Below are 17,613 nucleotides of genomic sequence, written 5' to 3' on the forward strand. Positions count from 1 at the left end.
CGCCTCATGTACCCATCGATACACTAGACCAGTGGTTCTCAACCGGTGCTCCAGAAAAATAAAAAAAAGCCAGTAAATTTGAAAAAATAAAAATAAATATTTTAAATAATATAAAATAAATCAGAGTAACTTTGATGAATAAATAAAAAAAAAATAGTTTCTCCAAGGCACCACTTTTGTAGTTTCTTTATCATCGGAACACATCTGTTCAATCCACAAATTCCTCAAATAGTCTGAGAGGCTTGTAGATGCTCGCATCTAAAGTCTGTGCAATTGACGTTAGCCCACCTGGTATCAAAGCCAATGATGTTTCAATTTCTTTGCCTTGGCTTTGACACTATTGGTTCTGTGGGGTTTGAACATATCCCATACCAATAATGCCGGTTTCTCGAACACTGCTACGAAAATGACTACTGATTGCGGGGTCGATATTTTCTCATCAAAAACTGACCCGACCCCCCCACCCCCCCCCCCCACCCCACTTGAGGAACAAATTTTTCCTCTAAAAAAACTCTGCTTATACATGAGTATATACGGTAATTATGGATGGGACCTGAGCGTGTTGATTTCAGCGATGTATTAAGAACAAAGGGCTAAATTTCTCCTGAACAAGAGCACAGATATGGTTTATTGTAGACTATTCCAAAAGCTAGTACAATGCACAAGTTTTTTGGTGAATTTCACCGATTGTTGTTAGAATGGTGTTTATGTGGCTGAGATGAAAAATTTTGGCAACAATTCGATTTTGAACTTTTCTAATCTTTCAGTGCTTGTAGCTCGCCAATAAATCGAGATATTTTGATGAAAATTATGTCTTGATGTCATCTTGTAGGAATTTTTCTATTCTTTCCAAATATTTGTTTAGTTTGCGAGTAGGTCTCTTAGAAACTTCACAAATGCTGATTTTTTTAGACTTTTTTAGAAAATGGTTTGAGGTAGGACTGGGTTAGTGGGGTATTTCATGATCAACTTGGGCTCATCTATCACCCCCTTTCATTTGGCAGAATAAGTTGGATTCACCCTATATGAGCTATAGTCAGAAAAGACTACATTTTACCCTGTTCATCCTTTTTAAAATTAAGTAATTTTTAGCGAATTTCAATCTCATCACTGTTTGTGTTGATAAGGGGTGGTCAGGGAAATCTGTTCTTCAAAAAAATTGTATATGAATGTCCTAATCTTTAATAAAATTGTGAATGAAGATAACTTTTGTAACTTATGTTATGATAATGCAAGTATGTGGTTACGATCTATATAAATACTTATTACTATACGTATAGAGCCCGGAAGATCAGGCAAAATGCCATAAATGATTTTTTTTTTTTTTGCTTATTTTCAAACTCGAAGTTTTCCCGCCATAAAGTCCTATTTTAACATATTTTTAAGTTTTAGTGAATTTTAGAGGCTGTAATCTATAAAACTTAAATATTTCGAGCATTGAGAACAAAAGAAATTGCTCTTTTTAAAATTTTCCTACTCTCTCGGTACTAAATATCATCAGAAAGCACCCCTTCCAGCCCATTTGAATACGAATAAGTGGTCTGAGAGATTACAATTATTTCAACTTGTGGCGACAGCGTCCACCACTGGATGGCGCTGTCCACGTAATAGGGAAAAGAACGCGCCTGCGTGACGTTGGAACTGGACTTGGGTTTTTGCGGCTCAAACGAGGCAGGCATGCGGTACACTCGTTCTTGTAGGTTCTGTTTATTTGTATTTAATTGTTTAATAAATGTTCAATAATATCTTTGAATCGTAGAAGGTAGTGTTTGTCGTCAACTGCCTTATTCCTTCTACGACAAACTATAGAAATGATAATGATCATTCCAAATAGTACAACAAATAAACGAGAATTATTCATAACTCGAAGGAGCCCCCCTTTTCTCTACGGTCCTGGAATTGACCTAATAATGAGGGTCTACTGACATTTTATTTTGGGCTTGAAGTTAGTTTAACTTGCAGTATAATGCAGTTATTATAAACCATAATTAAAGCAGTAGAGGGATCAAGTACAATCAATTTTTCAGCTGGTTTTTAGACCCTTAATACTTTAGTTTTAGTTATTTTTCCTTTTTTCCATAAGTTATAAATACCTTTTTTTTGTGCCTACTTTAGGCATTTTTAGTGCATTTTTGCCTGCCTATTTTGACCATTTTTAGTGCCTAAACTTTTGGGCTCTACTTATCACACATAATTAAAGTAAGTAAGTAAATTAAGTATGCTTAATACTTGTCCCCTAAACTGTATTTCAGTTCACTGCGATTCCAGTAACTCCTTCATTTCCTACCCAGTGGCAATTTTCCAGCAATTTTCCAGCAATTTTAGCAACAGCTGATGATTTTGCAGAGTTATGGCAACATTTTTGGTGACCATTGGCAATTTCCTGTTTTTTTTCGTATTTAAGATCTCAATTTTCACTATTTTGTTCAATGAAATATTCTTGCTTCGTCATGCTGAATGTTTTTTCAGTAAAATACATTTGTGTTTACGGCCATTTGCAGCAGCTCTTCATTACCTTGCACTTTAGTAATTTAAAAAAACTAGTAAAATTTTAATTAGCAAACTTTTTAAAAATTGCATTTTTTTTAGCTGCAGTTAGTATTTAGGATTACAGTATTTTTTCCAGAGTTTTTCTTGAGATATGTTTGCCAAAATTATGGTGGTCTAATTTTAATTAGGAAACCTATAAGGTATGACTAATACAGACCTGCCAACTCTCCCGATTTAGGCGGGAGACTCCGGATTTTTCATCCTCCCTCCCGCTCTCCGGATTTTGGCGGAAAATTCGATTTTACGCGAGCTTTCACGTTTTCGTGGCATCAATGATTACCGTCGTCGTTAAGGAAAACAGCCATAGAGGACAGCCGTAGTCATTTCCATTGAGCAGCCGTAAAAAAGTCTCTGTGACCGCATTTAAGCAACTGGCAAAGAGTTTCATTCGTTCGTTTTCATAGCGTTTATGGGCAGTCATTTATCAGGGGCATGACCTTGGTTGCCGAAATTTCTGTATAATCATTATTGTATTCCATTAACAGCCGTGCGGTAAACACGTTTTTTCGTCCGCAGCTTTGTAATTTGAATTTAAAGCTTTTAAGAATTTATATACCCAAGATTATCAATCACTGATAGCATCCACAAAAGGAAACACTTATAATTTATGAACAGTATGTAGATGTGATTTCTCTATTCCGCATGGAAAGACTGACATGAAATTATATTCTTCTCAGGGGCAATGCAGAACCTGCCTTGGGGGGGGGGGGAGAAGAATGTAACTTGTTCTTAATTTATTAAAAAAAAATAAAAATTTCAGAAATTTTTTTTATGAACTTTTTTTGATCGAGTCTATGAGTGTCGGGGGGGGGGGGGTACCCCCCTCTGGAGAATCTCCGGATTTCTGGATGTCAAAAGTTGGCACGTCTGCTAATATAAATTTCAACAATTTAATATCATTTCATTAAATCTGAATTAATTTATCAAGTCTGACTGTGCCATCGTCGCTGACCATAGGTTGGGAAGCGCTGTCATAGTTCATAACAAATTATAACTGCTAATATGAACTACCAGATGTTCTAATTTATTTATAATTGTTTATCCTTTCCAGTTCGCCTGTTCCTTAATAGGCCTTTTGTGGCACTTCTGAATCAACTGGGTGTTGAAACTCACATATTCCTACAGTTGCAGAAGGAGATGCTTCAAACTCTAATAGACATGTTAATCTATGAGGAGAAAGCTGCAGAATACTTAACATCAAAAATTCCAGGTCAGACACTGAATGTGAATGATATCATTGGCTGTGGTATAGGCTTGAATACTGATCCATTTTTCCATTCTATACTTCTTGCACTCCATCGGCACTATGTTTGTGAGTATACCTTTTGGTTCCTTTCTTTACACTTCATTCATACAGTAGAATCTCATTGTATGGTGTACATCGATATTACTACAAATATCGATGTGCTGATTTTTGCGTGATGAAAAAAACTAATTACCCCTCTCCCTCCAATTATAATTATCTTAATATGTGTCAAAAATCTTTCTTTCAAAATATCATTACGATGCGGGGAACGGGTTTTAAACGAAAATTCTTTTCTTAAAGTTTTTGTTAGATTTTAGAGCCCACATGCTTACATACATAATCCTCTAAAATTGTAAAATGCACAATGAAAAAATATAGGAAATGAAAATATATACTTGAATATCTGATGGCATTACACTTATGAGGATTTCATGCCTTATCACTTGGTGACAGGGCTGTTGATTTTTTTTATTTATTTTTTTTAAAATAGATTTATTTGATTTAAATCAGATTTTTTTTTATTTAAATCACGATTTTTTTTATTTTATTTATTTTTTTAAACGAAATATATAATATATATATTACTAACACACTAGTCATTAATCTATGCTTTCTTTAAAGAATATAAAATTAAAGAAATTTAAACTTATAAAAATAATGACTATTTAAAAAATATTTGCAAACTGAAGATAAAGAATAGTATACTTGTGAAATATTTCAGAACATTTTATTAAGAAAATGGGATGGAAACACTTCTGGAATAGATATCATACATCAAGTATTAAATAATTTTACCCTGTGTGAATAATTGTTCATTTGTTTCATTAGAAACACTGGTTTGAATGCTTTGCCTACTCTTGATCAGTTTCGCTATTTGGAATGAACTGCACCTTGAAAAAATCCTTTCAATGCAGGCATCAATGATTTGGCTGTAGCTAACTACAGCCAAATATATTACTCTCCGCAATCACTATCTTTACCCGAAACATTATAAAAACTATTCCACCATTCCAAATCAGACATTGTATCAACAACCTTAGGGTGAAAAAAAAAAATTAGCATGAAATGGTTCCAACTTTCCCAAAAACTTTAATGCATTGCCAAGAAACCAGAGCCACATTTTTGTTTGATAAATTCAAGACCCTTATTTCTCTCTTCGTTTGTGACATTAATTCCCTATTAGAAGTTAACACTGATGAGCTTAGAATAAATGCATCAAAGTGTGCATCTGTTAATGATTGTTCATATATATTTTTATACACTGATGGCAAAACCTTTTTATTGTTTGATGTTGATGCTTCTTTTATCTTCAATTGCAGATTTTTCCATGCCAATACACATTCCAGTATATAGCAGTTGTGTGTGTGTTCCTTTGTACAAAATCGTTAATTTTGGCTATTGGTTTCAGAATTGCAATCATGTCCTTGACATTTCTTTTTGAATCAATATTTAAGATTTCACTAAAGATGTTACTATCTGAGATTTGTGGTCTTCACAAACTTTGGTAACAACTGATGAATTTTTAAAATAAGATTCAAGAGAATCACTAAGTATTCCATCATACCTCTGCAGGAAGACCAATGCACTTCCACCTTACACATGATACCATGCTTTTGAGAGATGATTGCAGAAGTATCTAAATATACTTGTAACATACTTTGTTACATCAGTTTTAACCAAATCTTCGGCTAACAAGTTTAAAATGTGCCAATATGTAAGTCCTGAAAAGCCAAGCTTTTCATCCAGAGTCTTTCTGGAAGAAACCATATTTGCAGTAACAGAACTTGGTATGTTACATTTAAAGTTTTCTTCTGTTGAATTCACTGAACTAAAAACCACATTTGCTAAATAATTTCCAGCATGTGATAAGCCGGATGTGTCAATAGTACCAATGTGGATGGCTTTACCACACCCTTTGATAGCACATCGAATTTATTCATTATGTATATCCATGTCATCGCCATGCAATTTTTGATTTTCTAAGTCAACTTTATATCCTCTAACTTCATTGTAAATCTTGGGTAACCATTTATCAGCTAAATTGGTACGACTATGGTATCTCTGATATTTGATATACATATTAATATATATATAATATATTATAATATTATAAAAATATTTGAAAATAAAATATTTAAACTAATTTATATTTAAAATAATTTAATAAAAATTTAAATCACTTCAGAGCTGCATAAATAATTTTATTCAATTACAACAGATAATTTCTCATATCTGAAAAAAATTGATTTAAATCAGTGATTTTTTAAAAAAAAATCAGTTGATTTAAATCACTACAACCCTGCTTGGTGATATGTTTGGTTTTGCCATATTCACGCTATTGAAGGCTTTTTGGTTTCAACTACATCAAATACTTTTATTTTATTACTTGTATCATTTGTTGACGTCTTTTAATTACTTTGCTGATTTGGATTTATGAATTATTTTATTGTTTCAGTGCAAAAAAAAAGTTTATTTCTCATAACATTTTACAAGATCAAGTTTTAAACTTTATTAGGAAATATAATTCTATTTTCATGAGCTTTTACTGGGTTTTATACCCCTTTCCGTTTGTTTTTTCTACTGCATCATATTTACAATTTGTGAAAAAAAAATCCGGTAATATATTAATAAAAATCAGATATGTATGTGTGATGCATATTATTATTTTTTTAGGAAACATGTGTAAGTAGGTCAATGAAAATAACTACTGTTTATACTCATGAAAAAGTTGAGGTTTTTTTGTTCGAAATTGGGGGGGGGGGGTTATATTTGCTTCATCAGAAAAACTGAAGTACGTTGTATCTGTAAATATAATATGCAGTATGCCAATATTATTGTGCTTCTGTTTGGTTATAAACAATTGAATTTCTTCTACAGCAATAGGATCTACACCTGCAAGAGGTTCATCTAGTAAAACAAATTTAAGGTCAGTAGCCAATGCTCTAGCTATTTCTGTACGGCCACGTTCTTCCCCGTTCCACATCACCTTGGTATGCGTAATACTAAATTCTTCCAATAAGCCATCTAATTTTTCTTTGTGTTCCTGTTTGGAAAGACCATGCATTTCCAAAAAGACCTTTTCTGTAAAAAGACCCATTTATTTTTGTTTGATTCAAGAGCTCATCAGATTAAATTGTATATTGTATAATAGAAATATTTAAATCTGTATATACTTTTTTTTTTTTTAATGTGTTTTTATATTCAATGTTCATGTATTTTATATTTTATATGCATAATAAAGCACCCGCCATCACCCAGCCCCTCATCCGGGCAATGGCTAAAATTGACAATGGTCGATAGAGCCTGGGCGGTGCACGGAATGAAATGTAAAAATGTTTGATTCATAGTTTTTGTCGACCCATAGTTTTTTTTTGTCGATATTAGCTTATATACAGTTCTGTTTTTGCGAGGTAAAATCCTTTATCTCTGAGTTGTAATTTTTGTGATGCTCAAGCTGGGGGGGGGGGGGTTCGATGTATAGTCATATGTACAGTAAGCACAGTGATACCTCAGCTTACAAATTTTTTGTCATTTTAAGCTAAATTTTTTTGTCCTTAGGAAATCTTCATTCAGAAGTCAAGTGTCAATCATCATCAGAATTACTGATACTGCAAGCTCGATTAATTTATTCTTTCTTCAGAATCACTTTCTGCATATACCTCTATTTCTCTTTCAGAAATCTTTTGGACCATTTCATATAAAATAAAAGATTGAGAAAATGCATTGGAAAAATTGATAAAATTAGCTTGGACTTGAATGTTTTCAGTGCACACATGCTTTTAGTGCAATAATTAGCATTAACCCGATTCTAGTCTGCATGTATAATGCAGAGAAATGAGCTTATCACTTCACATTGGAGACACCCTACAAACCTGGTGGGTATTCATAAAGTAAAATAAAAAGATGTTTAATTTTTTTCATTATTTTTTTTAATATTCTCCTCTATTTAATTTCCAAGTGCGAGGTGATTCACTTCAGCCTTCAGTCAACTTTTTTTTTCTTTTTAATGGTGCTTAATGTTTTTTATGTGAGTATCTTTCTCAAAACTTGTCTTCAAATTTTATACAGTATCCGGACCATAGACAAGAGGGGGGTTAGATCCCCAAAACCCCCCTTTGCATACGCCAATGACCTGGACTGAATCAAACAAATTTCTATAGAAGCTTATAGGAAATCCTGTTCCAACTAACGAATATGATTCCGCAACAAATTATCTTCATTATATCAACAAATTATCTTCATTATATCAACAAATTATCTTCATTATATCAACAAATTATCTTCATTATATCAACAAATTATCTTCATTATATCAACAAATTATCTTCATTATATCAACAAATTATCTTCATTATATCAACAAATTATCTTCATTATATCAACAAATTATCTTCATTATATCAACAAATTATCTTATTAAATGAGGATCGATATTACATACGTTTCATTCATTCACTGTATGTGTGTATGATGTCCAGTGGTGAAACGTCATTTGAAATTCAGGGAGCAATATGTAAATAAATTTTATTTCTTCAATCAGACCAAATTTGGTTGAAATTTCATGGGAAATATCAACTTCTTTGAATAAAGAAAAATTTAATTCATGGGAAAGGTTTAATTTTTAAAGTACCAAAAAATAAAGGTGCTGCAGTTTAAAGTTGATAGGTCTGCAGTAGTTTATAAAAAAAGTTTCTGATGTTTTTCTTCATGTGCTGTGTTTATGCTCAACAGCAATTATTCCATAAAATATTTGGTAGTTATTTATGTTTGTCTGAAAGCAAATAATATATTTATTTAGTTTAAGTTATATTAATTTATATATTATAACTTCTGTGATTCTCCTCTTCGATTTAGATAAGGTGAAAACAAGAGCAAATATAGCTATTGATCCAAGTAAAGGACGAAATATGCTTGGTGTTTTGGATGAAACTGGAAAACTGCAGTATGGTCAAGTTTTTGTTCAGTTCACCATAGATATAACAAGCGGCGAGACGACAGAAGAAACTGCTATAATTAAAGGTAAGAGTAAGAATTCAGTTCTTTTTTAAATTTAAAGTATGGTTGCCTTTTGCTATAAGTAATTTTCCAAATGTTACAATTTTGCTGCTCCCACACCCTAATCCTGTTCCAATCAAAAAAAAAGACGTAACATTATGTTGAAAGCTATATAGAAGAAATGCAAAAAACCATTCCTTGGCTGCTATTGTTATGCCAAGTGTGTGTGTGTGTGCGCGCGCATGCGTGCGTGTGTGTTTAAAAAAGCAGCTGTTGACTGTGTTCAACCTCATCTAGTTTTTTAGCATTTTATTTGGCATTGTAGTGATTTGTCCATTATATCGTACTTAGCATTTCTTTTCAACGTATTATGCTTGCAAATTGATTTCACATTCTACATTTACTATGTTATGTTTCATTCCACATCTCTGATTTCTGTTGGTGCTAGAATGTAGGGCTGAGTTTGAAAGAAGAGAATTAAATTTATCAACGTTGAAAGTACGAGTATTTTAGACCTAAGGGTGCTCCATTTAAGCTTCATGTAAAAATTCAGATTTTTGAAAAAAATCCAGTGTGCTTGGACCTATGCTTCAAAATACTGATGGTGCTCAAGCTCTCACAGCTCCCTCTGCTCCTGCGGTATAAAGAAAAACAGAGGAATAATTTAGGAGAGAAACACATTTATTTGAGTATAGAGAAGAAGAAAGAAATTGCTGGTAAAGTATTGAAAAGTAGAAAAATTATGGATGTAGCTCAAAAGAATGACTGCTGCAAAAAGATCAACTGCTGCAATATTTTCACAACAGTGATAGAAGATTGTGAATACTAGGGTGTCTAATGAATAAAGCAATGAAGATTTCTGAAATTTTTTTTTTTTCCCCAATAAAAAAGACATAGCTAAAGAAGTTTGTTATCACATGGATTGAAGGAAGGCAAATGAATGGAAATCCAGTAATTCATCTGTGAGAACTCAAGCGAAATTATTTAAGAATTGCAAAAAGAAAACTACAGGATATGCTTCAGATTGGATTTAAGAATTCTAAGCAAGTTGGGCTGGTTTAAGCAGTTACAAGGTAGAACAGATATCTGTAATATTCTCACACAGTAAGGGAAACATCCACAGCAGAAGAAATATAGGCTGCAAGAAGATTGGCGACAGAATTGAGATGGAAGGTTTAAAATTGGATCAGTTCCTCATTTCTGTTCAAGCAGAGAGAAGTAGAACTTAGAAAAAATATTCTTCCAATATCAATGCATCAACAGTTTCATTGTGGGTTCACAATAAGGCAAGGGTCTGCAACCTGTTTTGGCTGCGGGTCAAAATCAATCAAAATGTGTGTATTAACCGACTGCCGGTTCAAGGTGTTGACAAAAAACTACTTCAAAAATGCTTGGTCTCCAGGATGAAAAAGCTTCAAAAAGGTTCTGGCTATTTTTCCTTCCCCCCCCCCCATCCCCGTATGCACAGCAGGACATGGAGGCCTTTTTGTGAGGTTGATTGCTTTGTACTGCCCAGATCATGCCAGAGATGTCTGCAATCTTCTCGGAACGACATATGCTCATTGTATTACTTATGTGCCGATCCCATCTTTTTTCCCCTCCTTTCTTTAGGTATTTTTCATTCTTTTTTGGTAAATATTGTATCTCTGCTCAGAAGGAGAGCTGTACACACCAATTGAAACTTTGACGTCTAGAATGGTTATTTTATTTACGGTATAAACTTAATAATTGAATTTATAATGCAATTAGTAATATTTTATCCATTTCAAGCAGAAAAAAAGTCTTCGTTCATAAAAAGTTAAAGCAATGAAGCATTCATTACTAACAAAGATACTTTTTTCAATACTTTTATAACGATTTGTTTACAAATACAATGCCGCAACAGGCAAAATGCTCAACGAGGTGGCTGATAAAAAGATGCCCATAAAAATATGGATGTCATATATTTAAAAAATACAGCAACCCAATTAAAAATGCAATTAACACAAATTATAAACAATATATACACATGATAAAATATTATACAATGCCCATAAGGAATACTTATGGTTGTCTTATTCTAATATTCTAAGAATGGATAGCTTCTCGATTTACCCCAACATGTTTATCGTATTTCTTTTTAAACGTGTCAATTGTGTTACAATTTACTACCTCCGGGGGTAAGCTATTCCATTTATTAACAACCCTATTAGAGAAAAATTCCCTGCGACACCATAACCTTGCATTGTCCCTTACCAATCGATACTGGTGTCCCCTTGCAAAAGCAGTAGATTGGCGGTGTACTAAAAGTTCATGGTCCATCCCATTGAAAATTTGAAACACTTCGATCATATCTCCTCGACACCTGCGTTCATCCAATGTAAACATATTCAAAAAATGAAGTCTTTCTTCATAACTCAAGCCTTGTGTGCCAATAAGGAGACGCGTAGCTCTTCTCTGCACCCCTTCAACCAATTCTATGTCCCTCTGTAGGTATGGTCTCCAAAACCTTGCAGCATACTCCAGTCCAGGACGAACTAATCCTCGAAAAAGCAGAAGAATGACTTTAGGAGAACGCGAAGAGACCTTTTTGAAAATGAGACCAAGCATTCTATTCGTTTTTTGACAACCGCTGAACAATGTTCAGAAAACCTAAGCCGCTTGTCAATGAGAATTCCCAAATCGGTGATTCTAGTTGCATCCGGGATAGTGACACCATTCAACTCGTAAGAGAACCGTGGGTTGTTCGAACCAAAATGAGTGACCATGCACTTATCTACGCTAAACGTCATGCTCCATTCATTTGCCCATGCTGCAATCTTGTTTAAGTTGGTCTGGAGCAATTCCCTATCGCTTTCATTCCCGATTACCCCCATTAGCTTCACATCATCTGCGAATTTGCTAGTAATTCCATCGATACCCTGATCGAGTTTGTCGATAAAAAGTGACCACCCTCTCCACGCATCTCTCTCTCTCTCTCTCCCCAAAGTACTCTTTTGGTAGCTCACATATTTTCATACCCTAATCTTGATGGTCAATCTTTCAATTGGTCACTCATTGACTTGTTCCTTGCTTACTAGCCACAGTTTCAGCCATTCATATACTTGCATGCTCTCTGTCACTCTTTTGATCAAACACTGGCCTAGTCCCTCGCGCTTTAGGTCACTTTTGTTCACTCGTTTGGTCTCTCACTAAATGTTGCTTATCAAAATGAATTTCATATTTACATACTGTCCAGGTCATTCTCTTGGTCACTCACTTACCTGACTCCTCTCTCTCTATGTTATTCACATACTGTACTTGCACATTGTTTTGATCCCTTACATCAGTGGTTCCCAACCTTTTTCAGTCCGCGTACCCCCAGCTGGTTCGGTTCCTTTCCGCATACCCCCAACCCCGAATCCTCCGGTTCCCTCCCCCCAATCTGTTTCACCCATTACAGTTTTTGGAAAACTTAAAAAAACAAGCTACATGTTGAATATTAAATTAAATGGTCTATTGTTTCATTATTTAGCTTTTTTTATTTTTCAAGTAAGCAAACAAATTAATACAAAGACTGGAAAAGAAATTGATGTGATGTTTGGGACTGTATTGAATCACAAAGTTTTGAAAAATTAAGCTCAAAACAAGATTAATACAAACTCAAATCCGGAGATGCGTTCAATTTGCTTCTATATTTATTTTTATGTAAATATACAAAGAAAACGCCCGTTCAACAAGCCCTGTGCTAACAAACGGCAACAAAAACAATATGGCTTTTGTAGAAATTATTCATCACCGCGGCAAGCGTAAAAACTAGTTTCACCATTCCGTCATTGAAGAGGATCTTCACAGGGGTAACTGATGCGAGCTTTAGCAATTTCTCCTTTTCTGGAATCGCCAATAAAGCCGGTTCAAAATACTCTTCTTTGAAAGGATTAGATGTGTGTCCACCGATCACCCATTTCCGGCTCAGAAAAATATTTTTCAAACGAGGATTTTAATCCGTCCCAGTGGATGACTGTCAAATTTAGCTCGGCTTGTGACAATAAATCGTGGTGTTTTTAACACTTCCTAAAAAAAGGGCTACCTCGTTCCGAAGTTCGAACAGCAACATCAGGACTTAACCCCGAGGCAGCCATGAAACTTCGGTTTACAAAAGCAAAGCGTTGTGAAGGATGTCCATGTCTTCCCACAACCAGGGCCATCTTAAGAGCATCATGGGCCCCCGGGCCAAGTGGTTTATCTGAGGTCCTACCAGGTACATTCTGGAAAATTTCAACCAGATCTTATTTTTGTGAGGCCCCTCTTCTCTTGCGGCTCTCTGACCGTGCCCAGGTGGGCCATGCATTAAGACGGAACTGCCCACAACAATATAAACAACCTGTAATTGATAAGATTCGCCTTGACAAAGTTGAAAACCTTTATCGCCTCATCAAGAACGTTTCGCAAATTTGGAGGCAACGGTTTCGATGCAAGGACCTGTCTGTGAATATAGCAGTGAGTCCATTTCATTTTGTGAGCGACTTCTGCCACTCGTGCACCATGGGCCTGAGTAGCAACCTTCCGTGGATTTTCCTCCATCTGTTGTGAGCGCAATGCATTTTGACCATTGAATTCTTATTTAATGAAATAATGATCAATTGCTTCAAATAAGTCTTTAACAGTCATACGACCCCCTTCAATGGGTGCCAAATAAAAAGATTTACTTCAAATTCTCTTTCAAGTGCATAGCAATTACAAGTAGCACAGAATATTCCGCAAAACGTCTATACTTTCGTCAATTTGGATAGAAAAAAAAATTCACAACCTTTGACGTGACTTATGGCTGTGCGATGTCTCAACATCGTCTGGCTTGTCCTGTATTCTTCGAGACACCATATTATTTGACAGAGGTATTAAACTCATTATAAGAGCACTTTCCTCTGCAAACATGTATCTGACAGCATATTTTCACCAGGAGTGTGATTTTTTCCTTGTCTCGCAATACCATATCTAATGTAGTTGGAGGTTTCGGTAGCTTTGGCAGAATCACTTTTGGAAGATTCAAAATATGTTTTAACGTTTACAGGTGCACGGTATTTCATTTTGGTGTTTCAGTTCGTTTCTGAAAAGATCTACACTGCTGGCCACCCAAATTGCAACACCAAGAAAGACAAGAGATATCACAACAATATTTATTTTGTAGATAACATGTTGACCAAGCATCAAATGATTAAATTTATAGACTTCTGTGAAGTGTGGTTCCTGCCAAAATCAGTAGCCAGAGTAGCCACCATTGTTGGAGATCACCGCTGCCACACACCTCGGCATTGATTCAAAGAGACTTTGGATGTGTTCTTGGGGTACAGCAGACCAAGCAGCTTCCACGCGTTGCCAAAGTTGATCTGGTGTGGCAGCTGGGGATGTAATCTGGGTCAATCGTTGAGCAACCATGGACCACATGTTTTCTATCGGCGAAAGATCCGGAGAGCGAGCTGGCCAGGGAAGCAATTCAATCTGGCGATTGACGAAGAACCTTTGGACAATGCGTGCCACGTGGGGTCGCTCATTATCCTGTTGAAATATGGCTGCGGGCAAGCCCTGAAGGTAAGGAAGGACAACTGGCTCCAACACCTCAGAGATGTAGCGCTGGCTTTTTAAAGTACCGGCAATGCGTACTAGAGGAGTGCGAGAGTGATATCCAATACCGCCCCATACCATAATACCCGGTGCAGGACCAGTGTGGCGGTGCATAACGCAGCTGTTCAGCATCCTCTCTCCACGGTGTCTCCAGACTCGAATCCGACCATCGTGGTGTTGCAGACAGAAGCGTGACTCGTCAGTAAAGACAATTTCATTCCATTGTGCCGTCCACATCCTTCTTTCATCGCACCATTGGCGGCAGAGACGTCTGTGGTTCTGCGTCAAGGGTAGACGAAGCAATGGACGTCTTGCGGACAGACCACTCTGCTGTAAACGGCGTCGAATGGTACGCGCAGACACTGGATGATGCGGTACAGACTGAATGTGCTGTGCTATGGTTCGTGATGTGGCTGAGTGATCCGTCACTGCCATACGCACAATACGCCTGTCATCACGTGAAGTGGTGCACTGAGGTGGATGCGATCGAACACGTCGGTCCGTCGTACCCTCCTGCATCCAACGATCACATATCCGCATTACAGTTGTTTGGTTTCGTCCAACACTACTACCGATTTCCCTGAAAGATAATCCACAATCTCGGTAGGCCACTATCCTTCCTCTGTCGAACTCGGATACTTGATCAAAAGATGATCGCTGTTTTCTACGAGGCATAATTGATCGTTTTTTTGAAAAAACCACAAGAAAAACACAATTGTCGTACTTCAAATCGTCGAAATCTCCAAGCCTTAAATAGCGCTTTGAAGTGGCGCCACAGGCGTGCGTCTGCGCTGAAATACTAATCATTTGCATATCTTACCTTCGCTAATGCATGTTGTAAATTTCATATTATTTGCATGCTTCCTTCAGGGTGTTGCATTTACGGTGGCCAACAGTGTAGTTTTTAGCCACTGATCCATAGCGCAAATCATGTGAGTAGTAGGTACTTGGTAGAAAAGTTGTCGTAGAAAACTGTGGGAATAAAGCGTTGCGAATAACATGCACACGCTTTAATACAAACGTCCACAACAAAAGTTAAACACAACACAAATTAATTATTCACTTTTATGCGCAGCCCCAACATGTGTCAACAATCAAATCTAAAACACCGAAGAAAAGTGAGCCGAGAGGAAGGAGTTTGTAACAATAGTTGGGAACCTTTGGGGAATTTGCCAAACCTGCCTCTTATTTTTTGAAACATGTTTATATAGTTGTAATTGTATAATACTTAATAGAATTTGTTATGTTATCTTACCTTTTATAACCGTGCACGGTTGGTTCAATTAGTCTATGATATTTTCATTGTTCATAGTCCGGTAAAATGTGTGATCTTGATCACATCGATATTTTAATTTGTTGTTGCCATTCTTATTTTTGCAAAAGTTCCTATAAAAAATCTATTGTAATTTATTTATGTAAATTAGATGTTATATTTTCCTATTGGCTGTGCTCTGATGTGTATTTTTCTAAGATGGTCGGACCCAGGAGTTGGATCGTTCCGTATTTCCTTTTATAGGTATAAATTCCTGCCGCCACTTCGCATTAATCCGCATTCGTTCTTGCCTTTGAACTCAAAATACATCACTGTAGGTGAAGGTGGTCGCCTTTGGGTGAGTCATCTGAAGAATGATATAGTTCGTCTCACTGGTGTTTATACATCGCCGGCTGGTTCCGGACCCATCATGCCACATCTCTAGTCAATCGTTGTCGTTCCCGGTTCCTGTCATCGTTCATCTGTCCGTCTTATGGTTCCGCATTGCTTCTGATCGTCATTTCCGGCCGTTGAGTTTGCAACTCTTCCCGCCACATGAGGCTTCGTCTCGGGTAGTGACCTTCCGACAAGGTCGATGAATGGTTCCGCATCGATCATTGCTTCCGATTGTCATCTCGCCCATTGTTTGCAGCTCTTCCCGCCACGTGAGGTTTCATCTCGGATGGTGATCTTCCTCCAAGGTCAATGACGTCACGGCACGTGTGATCTGATAAAGATCACCTAACTCCTGCAGTCGGACTAGATTGATGACACAACGGACTTGCATTGGTGTACGGTATGAAAATTGAGAACTAATTCTATTATTCCTAACTTATTTAATTGTTAAAGAATTAATAAATTTACTTTTGTTAAAACTAGAAATTTCTTTGAAATCATTTGTCTCTCTCCTTTGTGTATCGATTGCACAGATTTCGCCAGACCAGAATCCTGGGTAGTTATGCTGGGTTGTCGCAAGTTCACGAATTCCGATCATAGGTTGGGCGCGGGTGGGAGAAGAGAAGGCAGAATCTTCCAGCAGACACAACCCCTCTGTTATAGAAGATTTTATTGATAGGGAAAGGTCAATATATATTACAACTGACAATATTAGTAAAAACCTCTACCTACTTTAAAAAATTCTTTTTAATGTTTTTTAATTATTTTGTTCTTTTTTTAGATGGATGGCCGCCATTACCATTTTCTTTTCGCGTACCCCCTAACGGTCTCTCGCGTACCCCCGGTTGGGAACCACTGCCTTACATCATAGTTTCCCAACCTTTTTTGGCCCATCTCCCCCTTCTTCAGAAATTTTTTCTTTCCATCGCCCCCACGCAATCTAACCCATAGGATCCTATGCTACACCCGCAGCTTCTACCGCCCCCCTGGAACACTTTCCATTGCCCTCAAGAGGGCGTTAACGCCCATGTTGGGAATCACTGCCTTACATACTTGCAAACTGTCTAGGTAACTCTTTTGCATGGCCCCACATCCTGCAGTAGGACCCCAGACCAGAATTTTCATGGGCCCCTCTACAGTGAATTTATAGTGTGAAAAGCAAAAACGCCCAGACGGGAGTTGTGTCAGCCCCACTCTTGGGGGAGCATGCTTTATTGATCACATACTGACCTAGTCCCTTGTTTTTGAGCATAATCTTTTGGTTTCTCACATGCTTTCACACTGTACACTCTCACGTACAGGGCCGCAACTAGATTTGTCACCCGGAGCAAACCGGAATTTTGGCACCCTTTGCATGTAGAAGCAAATAAAGGGTGAATTCGGCACCCGTTCTCGTTCAGCGTCTGGGTCACCAGACCCATCTGCTAGTTATGACCCTGCTGACGTACACTCGGAAGTACATACTCTGGGTCATTCTTGTAGTCGCTCATTGACCTGGTCCCTCTTTTAGTCTTTCATACTCTCTAGGTCTTTCTTTCGATCGCTCACTTGGTCCCTGCTCTCTAGGTTGAGACGGATTTGTGGTTTTGTCACT

The 17,613-nt window shown here is 36.7% G+C and overlaps 1 protein-coding gene across 3 annotated transcripts in view; it reads left to right on the forward strand.

The window, feature by feature from the left end:
- Positions 1-17,613, forward strand: part of LOC149075703 (uncharacterized) — a 68,216-nt gene that overhangs the window by 19,854 nt on the left and 30,749 nt on the right. For all 3 annotated transcript variants that reach the window (XM_089243197.1, XM_089243196.1, XM_089243198.1), the window contains exons 4-5: positions 3,602-3,862; positions 8,651-8,815. In XM_089243197.1, coding sequence (XP_089099323.1) covers positions 3,602-3,862; positions 8,651-8,815 — 426 coding nt within the window. The remainder of the gene's footprint in view (positions 1-3,601; positions 3,863-8,650; positions 8,816-17,613) is intronic.

This window comes from Pholcus phalangioides, unplaced genomic scaffold, assembly GCF_987345545.1.
Source record: "Pholcus phalangioides strain wild (caught in Gottingen) unplaced genomic scaffold, Ppha-v1.0 ptg000015l_1, whole genome shotgun sequence".
In the NCBI taxonomy this organism is placed as follows: domain Eukaryota; kingdom Metazoa; phylum Arthropoda; class Arachnida; order Araneae; family Pholcidae; genus Pholcus; species Pholcus phalangioides.